General features: G+C 40.9%; 1 protein-coding gene across 2 annotated transcripts in view; it reads right to left on the bottom strand.

Annotated features, from left to right (window-relative positions):
- Ptpn9 (protein tyrosine phosphatase non-receptor type 9) overlaps positions 1-14,384 on the bottom strand; it is a 78,516-nt gene that overhangs the window by 61,359 nt on the left and 2,773 nt on the right. Inside the window, exons 1-2 of one of the 2 annotated variants that reach the window (XM_060374441.1) lie at positions 1,400-1,545; positions 619-733 (exon numbers count right to left, since the gene is read on the bottom strand). The exons of the other annotated variant lie outside the window; for it this stretch is intronic. Coding sequence (XP_060230424.1) covers positions 619-733; positions 1,400-1,530 — 246 coding nt within the window. The 5' untranslated portion in view covers positions 1,531-1,545. Of the gene's footprint in view, positions 1-618; positions 734-1,399; positions 1,546-14,384 lie in introns of those variants that run through there. 2 annotated transcript variants of the gene reach the window in all.

Below are 14,384 nucleotides of genomic sequence, written 5' to 3'. Positions count from 1 at the left end.
AACAATGCTGGAACAAGTAAGATTCCCCATAGGTCATGGAGCTTCTCAGCTTCCACATCCTATTCCTGTGCCTGATCTCCATGCTTAAGAACCTAATGGTCAGCTGCGCGTGGTGTCATACACCTTTATTCTCAGCACTTGGAAGGCAGAGGCAGGCAAAGCCCTTAGTTCGAGGCCAGCCTGGTCTACAGAGCAAGTTCTATGATAGCCAGTAAACAGAGAAACCCTGTTTCAAACAAAATAAAACAACAGTTTTAAAAGATACTATCTCAGTTAGGGAAAGGGGAAAACACTGGGGAAAAGCCAAATGTTCCCCAGCAAGGAAGAGGAAGTAGGGGAATCACGAACTCCAGAGCATTGAGATGTAGCAGCTCAAACCAGTCCTCCTGAGGCAAAAGCAAGAGGAGAGTCAGAATACTTGGGCTACAGCATGAGACCTAATCTCTAAAACCAAGAAAAAGAAAAAACAAAAAAACAAACAGAAAACAGAATTAGATCCTTTTCACCCAAAATAAAATAAATCCAAAATTAACTTTCAGTTTCTGCCATGGGCCAAGGGTAGAACTTGGGACATGGCATACAATAGGGAAGCGCTCCAACACTGCAGCTCCAACCCACCAGCTGGGCTCCTGAGAAGCCTTTCCGAGTCAGACAGCAGAAACAGCTGATTCCAAGCCCCCGTCCTGAAAACTGCAAGCTAAGTGACGTGGTATAGGAGTTTCTCCACCCTGTTCTAAGAGAGCAGAAACAGAAACCAGCAATTAAGGTAACTAAGGAGGTGATTTTATTTTGTGTTTTAAAACAGAGTCTCACTATCTAGCCCAGGCTGGCCTCAAACCAAGCCTCTCTTATGCAATGCAACTGCTCTGCCACTCTGAGCTTACCTCCCAGTCTTTTTGAGGAGCTCTTCTATGAAAGTGGACAGTGGGAAACTATTATAGTAGTTAATCCAGAAAAATAAAATATGCTATTGTCTGCAATTTTAAAACAAGATGGTCAAAATAGAAAATGTAGAATAGCTGACAAAATACCAGTTAGCGCTCAGCTCCAGAGTATTGAGACTGTAACGAGGCAACCTTTCTGATATAAAAAGAGGCCTATGTCTTTTCAAAGAAAATAAGGCCATAGTTGAAAAAGTTTATTCCAATAATCTAAGCCTGCCAGGTGTGAAAGCGCACACCTGTAACGGAAGCACTCAGAAGTAGGAGGTCACGTTCTACGACAGCACCTGCAGGTGTTTAATATTTACAAAGCTACTAATTCCAATACTTGGCCTCCAAAATTTTAAGAATAAAAGCTGTAGTTTACATATCCAAATATACTTAAACCTAAATAACATCTCACCTAATTGTTAATTACATATTTAGTAATTGTCGTGATGAAATTAAAAGCCCTTCACCTTTCCTCCATTTCTTTCCCGTGGTCTGCATAGTAGATTTTCCAGGAAAGCCTCAGTTTAACATCATGAATCATTTGGTCCTTGACGTCTGGTTCCTTCCAGGGGGACAGATGACATTTAGCACAGGACATGTAAGACTGTGGGAAAGGAAAGTTCTTAGCCACAAAAAAGGACAAACTCCTGCCATTGGGAAAGGGCCCAAAAATCTTTGAAGTCCTCTTTACAGCAGATAAATATTTAACTTTAGCCAGGTGGTGGTGGCACTTTAATCCTGGCACTTGGGAGGAAGAGACAGGAGGCTTTTTCCCCTCCCATAACTGAGACAGTATCTTTTTTAATTGTTGTTTGAAACAGGGTTTCTCTAAGTTTGAGGCCAACCTGGTCTACAGAGCAAGTTCCAGGACAGCCAGAGCTACACAGAGAAAACCTGTCTCAGACAAAAGAAAATAATAATAAACTTTAAAATGCTGTATCATAAAAATAAAAAACAAAGCATTAAGTTAGAATTGCTTTCTGAAAGCAATACTATAAAAATCAAAGAACCCACCTTCTGGCATTTATAAAGCCCACACTAGGGCGAGAGGCTGGAGCTGAGAGGTAAATAAACTGCCCAGAATACACAAAGTCAAGTTTGATCCATAGCATCTCACACACATTAAAAAAACAAAACTAAACAACAAAGCAAAACCACTAAAGGGCTGGAGAAATGGCTCAGCAGTTAAGAGTGGGTGTTGCTCTCCTAGAGGACTTGAGTTCAGTTTCAACACCCTCATAGTGGGTCACCACTGCCTGCTCCAGCTGTAGGAGATTTGACAGCCTCTTCTGGACTCTTTAGGCACTCCACTCACATACACAAACACACGTATGCACATAATTTTAAAATACATATAATATAATCAGCCAGGAGTGATCTTTGAGTTGAAGGCCAGCCTGGTCTACAAAGCAAGTTCCAAGCTACACAGTGAGACCCTGTCTCAAAAAACTAAAGCAACTAATTAAATATTAATAAAAAAATTTTAAATAAATAAAATATTTTTACAAAATATACAGGTCCCAGGGTGAATCTGTCAAAAGCCATTCTGTTAAAGGAGTCCAGCGAGCATGTAGGTTTCTGGAAGGTAACCCAGTATTTTGCAAGGTCTGTACCGTGATGCACCCCAGAATTGCTTACAACCTCTGACATGATGTCAAGAGCCACTGATTTGGGGAAGTTCAGTTGGCATCTGGGTTTTCTGGAAAGGACCCAGTATTTTGCAAGGTCTGTACCGTGATGCACCCCAGAATTGCTTCCAACCTCTGACACCCCATCATTTCTGCACTGCTCCATCTCTCAAAATTCTGATATTGTATGAACCCACACTTTTTGGGTATTTGCTCACTCTCATTGAACAAACTTCCTATGGAATCTTTATGAAGAGGCACTGCTGTTCACATGAATTAATTAATTAATTAATTCCTAATTATGGAATTTCTGATTTGATTCAAATGATTTTAGGAGATAAATTGTTTTAGAACTTCTAAGACAATTTTAGAAGTTTATGGCTGAAATACCTTTGTGGACCTCCAAATGCCTCACTAGGAGAAAGATTTGCAGCTTCAGGTAGCTTTCACTCAAGATGGCATTATAAGTCTTGGTATACACCATAAATACAGGCAAGTTGGTTTAAACTTCCCTTGAACCCAATATATAATTTGGGCTACCAAGAAATGTCCAAACTAAGTACAAACCTTAATGTCAAAATACACACACTGTTTCATTGCAATTCCTTATACCTTGTCAGCTTATGGCATAACATACTGTCATTCTAAATTTACTCTGTATCTTGGAATGAAAGACAGATAAAATTTCTGTCCTGTATACACTATAAACTGAGAGATAGCTGAAAAATGTGTAGCCAGGTCAGTCCTAATTGAAAAGACATATATTCTTATTACTTCTTTAGGCCTTGTCAATCTTTGTCATTCTGAACTTATTATGAACATATGTAATAGATACATAGATAAGAAATGTTTAGTTTTAAAACAGATAACCTGTTGTATTTTAGAATTCATCTGTTTGTGATTAATTGCCTTTCTGACTGTGAGGCAATTCTTTTTCTGACAGAGAGTCTTGTCTCAGAAGTATATAAGTTGTGACCAGACAATAAAAAATGATGAAGTTAGAATTTTTAACTTCATCCAGCTCTTCCTCTTGACTGCTTGTATGTATGTGAGTGGTCTATTTTCTATCCTCTCTAATTTCTTATGTTCCTGTAGATTCACTAATAAATTAACAGAATCAGGTCTCTGCTATCAGCAGGCATACTTTAGCCTAATGGAGATCTTCTCAACAAGGCCTATCCACAAAGCAAAGAGCTTCCTTTACAACCCCCTGCAGTTTTTGGCTAGATGGTCCGTTTAAGTTTTCCTCCTTAGCAGCAGTGCAGCCAGTCCCCAGTTAAGAATTCTGGGCTCTGTCCCCTCTTCTTTGTTCAATCATATACCATGATCAAGCCTGAGCCATCAGCTCGGTGACCCAAGAGATAAAGTCAAATTTAAGAAATAAAGTTAATGCTGGATCTTGCATCCTGTTCCAGATTCTCCTCTGGACTTGTTAAAGCTGAACCTTGGCATGAATCAAAATAGTTGTTCCTCCTTAGGACAGGTGTAAGTACCCAGACCCCCAAAGGTTCACTGTTCAAAGGAATGTAAAATGGCTATCTTGACCGACTATTTACAGTATGTGCGTTACACCAAGTGCCCCAGTGAATCTTTTTAAGTCCTTCCAATGCTGTATTTTAAAAATAAGGACTTTCTTTACAAGCTTTGCAAATAAATATTAATAGGTAACTTGTGGCAGTGACTTTTCAAGGCTAATCTGGGCCACATAATGAGATCTTGCCTCAAAAAATAAGCAAGGCATGGTAACACAAACCTTTGATACCAGCACTCAGGAAGCTGAGACAGAAGAATATGAATTTGAAGCCAGGCTGACCTATTTGGCAAGTTCCAGGCTAACCTGGTCTACATAGTGAGAACACTAGGTCAATTTTTTTAAGTATTATAATTAATTAAAATAAAATAATTAGGAATATAAATTAATACTAGATTACACATTTAGCATTAACTGGGTCCGGGGTTCAATTCTTAGCACTAAAATAAATAATGAAATAAATAAACTAAACCACATTCTGGGCATGGTAGCTCACATTTCTAATCCCAACTCTCAGGAGGATGAGGCAGTAAGATTTCAAGTGTCCAAGGCCAACTTGGACTTTGTTGTGAGTCTCAGGACACTCTGAACTACACAGCAAGTTCTAGAACAGACTGACCTCCAATGTGAGGCAAAGGATGTTTTTGGTCTTGGTTTCTGGAGACAAGCTTTCTCTATATAGCCCTGGCTGCCTCTACTTCCTGAGTGCTGGGATTAAAGGTGTGTACCACCACCCAGCTCAGGAATTCACTTTTTATTTGTACTACACTTTCATTTAATGTGTTTGTATGTACGTGTGTGCATGCACATGTGAGGATCAGAGAGCTTGTGGAAACTGAGCATCTGGAAACTGAACTCAGGCCATGCAGGTCTGAAGCAAGTGCCTTTACCCACTGAGCCATCCTGCAGGCCCTCCCTCCCTTTTTTGAGACAGAGTCCTATAATGAAGCCCAACCTGGCTTTAAACTCTCCATTTTCTGCCTCACTATCCCAAATGCTATGATTTTACAGGCTTGTTATCAGCATGCTGGGGATTAATTTCTTTTAATATGAAAGAATATAAATTATTTAAATCATTGATAGTATAAATTATAAATACTTAAGAGAATTACTATATTGTCCTACCCAATCAAATGTTACTGGAATAACCATCTAAGATCCTACAAGGCTATAGTTATGGAATTTAAATATCACTGCAGAGTTCTAGTTGAGTCACTATCAATAGTTTCTCCCTTTGACTGTGTGTGTGTGTACCCGTGTCCTGTTGGTCGCGGACTCCACACTTCGGCCAGGCTGCCTGAGTAGATCCTCCTTCTGCCACCTCCCTCGCTCTGTGACTACAGTGCACACCACCACACTCAGAACGTCCTTGTGAGTTCTGGGGATCAAATCAGGTCCTCATGCTTACAAGGTAAGCACTTGACTAAATAAGCTACTTCCCCAACCCCTGCCCCCTTTTTTGTGAGACAGACAGAATCTCGCTATTTAGCCCAGGTTGGCCTCAAACTCATGGCAATCCTCCAAAGTGAGCCACCATGTCTTTCATGATTCATTTCAAAGAGGACGGTATCCTTAGAGACAAAACTATAACTAAACAAAACCTACTTAATCTCTATAGCTTACACAAAAGGAAAATAAAAGCTAACAGTGATATATAGAAATTACCCTTTAGGGGCTCAGCAGTTAACACACTGGATGCTCTTACAGAAAACCTGAGTTAGGTTCCTGGCGTTCACATCACAATTGCCTGTACAGGCAAAACACCAATGCACATAAAATAAAGTAAATCATTTTAATAAAAAGAGAGAGGGAAAAAAGAAAGCCCTTCACACTGACAAGTCACAAGCCTATTAGTTATGAATACATTTATACATAAGCATATCCCAAAAGTGGCTATTAACACAAAAAAACACCTTGGCTTTTAATTTGAAGAGACAGTATTCGTTATATGAGGCTCAAATAATAGGTATTTCCATTGTGTAAAGAAAGAAGGCACAGGAAAAGAAAACTTGTGATCATGGCCACAGCTGACATGCAGAGCCGCCAACTGCCAGCTTGAAGAACATGTCTATCCAAGAGTAATCCCACCAGTCTCTGGACAGAACACAGTGCCGCCGCTGCAGTACATGGCTCTGAGGCAAAATATCCAAATCTTTTCCTCCCATCACCTTCTCCTCCTCCTCCGCTTTCTGTTTCGCTTCTTCTTTTAAACGTTTTATTTTTTTTTATGTGTATGGTTGTTTTGCTTGAATGTATGTGCATCACTAGCATCCCTGGTACCTAAGAAAGCCAGAAGACGACACTGGAGCCCCTGGAACTGGAGTTGTGAACTGCCACGCGGGTGCTGGGAATCAAACCCATGTTCTCCGGAAGGGCAGCCAGTGTTCGTAACTGCTGAGCCACCTCTCCCTCTCCAGTCTTTCTTTTCTTTTTGAAATTAGTTCCAATCACGTTGCCCAAGATGATCTCAAGCAATCCGTCTACTGTAGCCTGTCACAAACTAGGGTTGTTATAGGTATGAGCCACCACATTCAGTCCAATGTGTGAACTTTATAAACTTTGTTCTAAGACAGAGTCCTGTTATGCAGTCCAAGACGGCCTTGAACTCATGGCAGGACCTCCACCTCAGCCCCCACATACTGAGACTACAGGCAGGTGTAACTGGCTTTGCTTTTTCTTTAGGTTTTTAGGAGGCGGAGTGGTAGACCAGGCCTCGCTGCATGGCCTTAGCTGTCTTAGAGCTCACTGATGTAGACCTCCTGCCTCATCCACAGAGATCTGCCTGCTTCCACCTCTCCAACGGTGGGATTAAAGGAGTACATCATCACAGCAAGCAAGAAAACCAGTTTGGGGTTTTGTTTTGTTTTTTTTTTTCCTTTGTTTACTTGAAACAGCATCTCTCTACATATTCCTAGCTGTCCTGGAGCTTGCTAGATAGATCAGGCTGGCCTTGAACTAACAGAGGTCCTCCTGCCTCTGCTTCCCAAATGCTAGGATTAAAGGCATGTGCCACCACAGGTGGCAATAAAATCATATTTTAAGAAGCAATATCAAAGGGCCTGGAGAGGCAAACTGAGTAGGAATATTTGCTTCGTTTCTAACTTTTGACAAATTCTTTCTGAATTTTACTACATGCACTCCACTTCCAGTCACCTCCTCGTCTCTCCACAGCCACTCTCCACCCCTGCAACCTTCCCCCAAAGAAAATAAAAAACAGGTAACAATCTAGTCATGAAAGCTGCATTTTGTCACATATCTTTACTTGCAAATGTTTCACTGCAACAAGTCACTGGTCTGGTTCAAGGCCTCTGGCTTGTGCTACACCATCCTTACCAGTACTCCTCTGGATATCCTGTTGTTACCCTGTGTCATGGAGATCCTGCAGCTCTGAACCCTTCACATGTTCAAGCAGATCACAGATGACCCGGGTAGACACTGGGACGGGCCAACTCAAAGCCCTGGATAGCAGCTGAGTTGGTCAGCCCACCAGTCTCCTGCACCACACCACCAGGGCAAGCTCTCCAGCCTTGCCCCGACTAGCTTACCCAATGCCACAGACGGGAAGGTGGGGGAGAGCTCTCCCGAGCACAGCAGGGAACACTAGATACTAAAGCCTGAGAACCTGAGTTTGGATCCTAACACATAAAAATCTGGCCAGAGTGCCTTTAACACCATGTTTTTAACCTCGGCACTATCGGAAATGAAGACACGTGAAGACAGAGGATCACTGGGGATTACTAGACACCAGGCTAAGTCTAGATGCAGGAAGAGACCTTGACTCAAAGGAATAAAATAAAGATGGTTAGAGCAGGACATGCTATTACCCATGTGTGCATTCAAGCACATACATCTATACATACATACATGTATGCACCACACATACACACACCCACATACACATACATGTGTGTACACATTTTCAAAACCAAACGAGTGTATCAACACATAATTAGCTGTTATATATACATATATGCCCACTGTGTTATCTGAATAAACTAGCCACTTACATCATAAGAAATAATGAAGTTAAATAGAATAAATATTGGCAGTGTAGACAAAATAACAGACATGGGTAGAAATTATAGCTCATCATTTGCCAGTTAAGTGACCTTGGGCAATTTTCCTCTTTCAGTCTGAATTTTGTTTGCAAAATGACAAGATTTACTTCCAGTTTCCACTGGGGGGATGAACTGTGAAAAATGGCTAACACACACTGCTTTTCTGCCTTTCAGCTAAGATCAAGCAGACACAGTCAACAGAGTCTGCCTCAAAGCAGAAGCTCAAAAACAAGTACTCTTATGATGTTGCTGCTGTTCACATAAACTCCTTAGAGATTTGTTTTGCTTGTTTGTTTGTTTTTGAGACAAGTTTCTTCCTCTGTGTATCCCTGGCTGTCCTGGACTCACTTTGTAGAGCAGGCTGGCCTCAAACTCACAGAGCTCTGTCTGCCTCTGCCCCCTCCAGAGTGCTGGAACTACAGGTGTGCACCACTCCCCACCCCCACCCCGCTGGTGTGTTTTCTTATAACCTCACTGTAGGCTCTAGTTATTTAGGGACTGAAAAAAAAGTGGATACAAGAAATAGAGGCAAGGGAAGTAGTTCAGTAAGAGCATTTGCCTAGCACATGCAAGGTCCTGAAGTCCACCTTTAGGACAGCAAACATAAAATAACAGAAAGGGTTGAGGAGATGGAAACCACTTTCCATCAAGCCTGACAACCTAAGTTTGGATTCCCAGACTCACATAAAAGCCAGACACAGCAGCAAATGCATCTGTAATGCCCGTGAAATAAAGAGAAGACTGGCAGCAGAGATAGGAAAATCAGAAGTTCAGAGGCCAGTTAGCCTGGTCTATGCAGTCTGCTGCCAAGTAGTCCTGTCTCAAGCATGATGAGAGAGGGTGAGGAATGATGACCTGAGGTTGCCTCTGGCCTTCATATAAGTACCACGGCATATGCCCCATGTGCATGGCCTCACTCATATATACACATATACTACACATACACAATACAAAATACACACAAAATAAATTTTTAAATAAATAACAAAATAAAGTGAAGATAAGAAATACCATTATTACAAATGAGAATTTACCTCAAGTCAACACATGTCTAAAAAGGACATCAGGAATACAAAATACTAATGGCTTTCTTTTTGAGACAGAGTGTCATACTGCTCAGACTGGCCTCAATATTGATGTATAGTTAGGGCTAAAATTGAACTTCTGATCCATCTGCCTCTGTCTTCCAAGTGCTGAAATTACAGGCTTGTATCTTCTCAATCATGATTATTTTCAAAATGTTTAGCAAATTTTGAAAAATTAAAAATGACGGGGCTGGAGAAATGGCTTGGTGACCAAGACCAGGCATTGCTCTTGCAGAGATTCAGATCCCAGAACCCATTTTGAACAACTCACAACCCCTGTAACTCCAGCTCCAGAGAGATCTGATGCCTCTGCACATGCACTCATAATCACAGACACATAAAAACACAGATGGCTCAGAGGTTAAGAGCACTTAAAAAAATGTTACCTTAAAATATATCTTCAAAAGAATCTATAAATAAATGCAATTGATGGTCAGGGATATAGCTCTGTTAGCAGTGTCTGCCCAGCATGCAGAGCCCTGGGTTTGATCCCACTATCATAGAAATAAAGTCAGATATGGTGATGCAGCACTGCAGTCTCGTACTGAGGAAGTGGTGGCAGCAGGAAGATCAGAAGTTCGAGGTCACCCACACAAAGGCCAGCCTAAGCCACATGAACCTTCACTTCAAAACATCAAAAGGATGTGGAGGAAGGAGGCTAGGAGCATGCTTCCTTGGTAAAGTGCCTGCCTTGCAAGCACAAGGACTGAGCTTCATTCTCAGAACCAGACCTGGTAGCACACAACTATAATCCCTGTGCCAGCAAGGTCTGAGAAAAGAAGACCCTTGGGGCTCAGTGGCCAACTAGTTGAGTGTAACTCATCAACTCCAAGCCACCATGATATCATGGTTTGACTGACAATAGTCCACAAAGGTGCAAATATTTGAACATTTGGCCCCTAGTTAAAGGAACCATTTGGGAAGAATTAGGAGTTATGTCCTTTTGATGGAGGAGGTGTGGCATGGGAGCAGGCATTGAGATTTCAAAAGACTTCTACAATTCCGCATGTTTGCTGTAAACCTTCTACTTTGGGATTAAGATGTTAGCTTTCAGCCATTGCTGCCTCCATGCCTTGGCTCCTGTACTCTAACCCTCTAAATATATAAGCCAAATTAAACAGTTTTTTATAAGATGCTTTGTCATAGTGTTTTATGACAGCAAAAGAAAGTGACTAAGACAAGTGGCATTCCTAAAGATGACACCAGAGGTTATCCTCTAGACTCCATATACACTAGCACACACTCAGGAAGACACACATACACACACAGGAATACACATATACACACAGAAACACATATATACTTTTTCAATAACTTTTGTTTAGTTTGGTTTTTTGAGAGAGGGTTTCTACATAGCCCTGACTGTCCTAGAACTGGCCTTGAACTCTTAAGAGAGCTATCTGCTTCTGTCTCCCAAGTTCTGGGATTAAAGGCAATGATTTGATTAAAAAGAGTTTTGCTGGCTTAAAACCCCTTTGTAGAACAGACTGGCTTTAAACTTACAGAGATTCACCTGTCTGAGTATCCCAAATGCTGGAATTAAATGCGTGTACCATCAAGCCTGGTATAAATTTGTACAAACAAGTAAAAAAAAACAAAGTTTTATCAAAATACATATTAAAATTGTACTGACTTTTTTGTTTGCTATTTGTTTAGTTTTGAGACAAGGTCTCACTATGTAGCCCACAGGCTTGCTTCAAATCAATCTTCCTGCCTTAGCTTCCACAGCGCAGGGGTGACAGACAGGTCTGTGTCATCCCTCATAGACAATGTCTTTTTTTTTTTTTAAGGGGAGGGAGGATTTAAAGGGACCATTAATCTTCTTTCATTCCACAAATACTTCCTGACCTTTAAGTTCTAGCTTTGTGAGGCAATTTGCATATGATGGTGAGAAAAAGCAAAATGTTTGAACTCTGAAGTTTAGTCATGAAATGCAAACTCATGATAAACAACATAAAGAACAGAGTTAAATAAGAGAGGCTAAAGGGGTTTAACCTAATTGAGATCTAAGACTGTCTTCCACAAGGAAGTAAAAACTAAAAGGTAAAAGGTAAGGACTGAGGTCAAAATGAGAGGTGTTTCCAGAAGTGGAAAGCAGCTTGTACATACTCCACAGCAGGAGGAAACAGCAAGCAGGCCAGCACAGCTAGGAGAAGGCAGTGTGGCTAGTATGCCTGAGGGAGAAACTGTGTGAAGGGCCAAAGAGAGAGCTCAGCATTTAACAGTGCTTTCTGCTCTTGCAGAGGACCTGACTTTAGTTCCCAGCAGCGACATAGGACAAATCATAACCACCCAGCTCCGAGGTATCTGACCCCCCTCTTCTAACCGTCTAACCAAGAGTACATGTACACTCATTGCATACAAATATACACATAAGTAAAAATACATCTTAAAGAAATAAAGTATGAGAAGTAGCTAAGACTACTTCTATAGGCTGTACAAAATCCGAAGAAAAATTAAAAACTCTTAAAAGGAAGAGTACAGCGCATGCTTTTCCTACACAAGGCCACAGATTCAATTGCCAGAACCATCAAAACAAATTTTCCCTGCAGAACTTATTTGGAGGGCAGGCGGGCTGAAGGGAAGATGCAATCAGATTTGCAATTTGACTTTAGCTTCTCAAATATAGATGCATCAGATAGAAAACAAATCTCATCTCTTGTTGGAGGCCAGAGAGACACCAGAGCAGGTAAATATGCTCGCCACTAAGCCTAGCCAGCACAATCTGTGGATCACACCTGGTGGAAGGAGAAAACCAACTCCTGAAAGCTGTCCTCTGACCTCTACACTCCTGCCATGACACAACACGCACACATGCACAAAGACATGCATGTGTGTAAATGAACAAAAGTTTTAAAAAGTTTTATTTAAACTCTTACTAGGATACAACAGTAGTTTGGACAAGGATTATTATGATCATATTGAGTGTGACAGACAGCCTAAAGCTGATAAATTCAAGAGATACTTAAGAAAAGGAAATGATACATTTTATACAAGGGATAAAGTGCAACAAAGTGTCCAAGATTTTGATTGGCATGACTAGAGAAAGACATACTTGCTATTCAGGAGGGAGAAGTCCTCAAGTAGCTATAAAGCAGTTGAAACATTTCAAAAAGTTTAACCCCACCCTTTGAGTATATGCTAATCCAGTGTAATCTCCTATTTGCTCACAGAATAGGGTTCCACCTGACATGAGTATAGATTAACAGTACAGTGCCTGGCTCAATACAAGGCTCTGGGTTCTATCCCCCTTTACATAAAAATTTAAGCAAACAAACAGAAAAAAAAAAAAAAAAAAGAACCAACTAACCTAAGCAATTTTCTTTCTCTTTTTTAAAATCCTTTTTCTTTTTTTGTGGAACATGGTCTCACTATGTATCCCTGGCTGGTCTAGAAGTCATTATGTAAACCAGGCTGGCCTTGAACTCAAGAGATTCTCTACCACTGCCTTCCCAGAGCCACCAAAACTGGCTTTAAGAATACCTTTTATAGCCCGGTGGTGGTCTTTAATCCCAACACTCAGGAGCCAGAGGCAGGGGAATCTCTGAGTTTGAGGCTAGCCTGGTCTACAGAGCAAGTTCCAGGACAGTCAGGGATACACAAAAAAACCCTTTCTCAAAACAAACAAACAACAAATAAAGAAGAGGAGGAGGAGGAGAACAACAGGAAGACAAAGAAAAAGACCTTTTAATATTTTATGCCCAGAATAGTGGAGCAAGCCTATAATCCCAACACTCAAGAATACTGATGTGGCCAAGCATGGAGGTGCATGCCTTTAAATCCCGGCACATGGGAGGAATAGGTAGGTGGATCTCTAGGAGATTAAAGCCAGCCTGCTCTACTCAGCAAGTTCCATACCAGGCAGGGTTACACAGGGAGACACTGACTCCAAATAAACAAATAAATTTGAAAACATCTTTTATTGAACTAAAATGAGAGACTATTATATTTGTATTTCAACATTTTGGAATAACTAGAAGATTAGCATTGGAAACCAGGCATGATTGAGGGTTTGTTTCTGTTTTCTTGGACTTTTTTCCCTAGGTCATAGCTATTTAATTTTCTATTTTGTTCTCTTATGAGATAAAGAAAGGAACCTCCAGTTACAATACTAATTCCATAGATTGTTTTTTTCTTTTCCATTTTCTTTTTTGGTTTTTCAAGATAGGGTTTCTCTGTGTAGCCCTGGCTGTCCTGGAACTTGCTTTGTAGACCAGGCTGGCTTTGAAGTCACAGAGATCCACCTACCTCTGCCTCGGAGTGCTAGGATTAAAGGTATGTGCCACCATACCCTGCCACATCAGAGTATTCTTGTGTGCCACCAGCTCTGGCAAGTTTACATTGATTCTGGGAATTGCATGTTCCTATCCAATACTTTAAGTAACTGCTTTCCTTAATTTTATATTTTAAACTTTTTTTCTAATGCCATTTTCCTAAAACACTGATTATTATTATTATTATTATTATTATTATTATTTAAAGACAGGATCTCCCTATGTAGTCTTGGCTAACCTGGGGCTCACCGTAGAAATCACGCAGGCCTCAAGCTCACTCTCCCTCCCCAGTGCTGGCTTAAGGGTCTGTTCTACCAGGCCCAGCAGGGTCTCAGACAGATCTCGCTGGCCTCAAAATCACCACAAAGAGGTTAGAGCATTCACTCTTCCAGAGGACCCAAGTTCAGTTCCCAGCCCCTACATCAAGCAGCTGACAACTGTCTATAACTCCAGTTCCAGGAAATTCAAGGTCCTCTTCTGAACGGTGTGGGCAACTGCACTCCTGTGCATATGCAAACACAAAATTAATAAGAGTAAGAATAAAGTATTCAAAACAGTTCACTAAAAGTGGACCTCGGGCTCCTGATCTTGCCTCCTCCTGTCAAGTGCTGGCTTACAAGTATTTGAGCACACCACCACACCTTGCTGAAGCCCTGACACTTCAGACAGAACAACGTTCCTTTAAAACAAATCTAATAAAAATAAAACCTGATAGACAGTAGGTCACACAGAGAACCCGTCTTAAAAAAAAAAGTTAACTTTGGCACTGTTAGTTCTCCGTTCTTTCTTCCTCTTTAGCTATAAAGCCATATGCTTCTCCTCTGCACACAGTGACATTTATTTTATGAATGAAGACTTGTCTCATTCTAAAAGCCA

This window comes from Meriones unguiculatus, chromosome 1 (genome assembly GCF_030254825.1).
Source record: "Meriones unguiculatus strain TT.TT164.6M chromosome 1, Bangor_MerUng_6.1, whole genome shotgun sequence".
Classification (NCBI taxonomy): domain Eukaryota; kingdom Metazoa; phylum Chordata; class Mammalia; order Rodentia; family Muridae; genus Meriones; species Meriones unguiculatus.
This window is presented reverse-complemented; position numbering and strand designations above follow the sequence as displayed.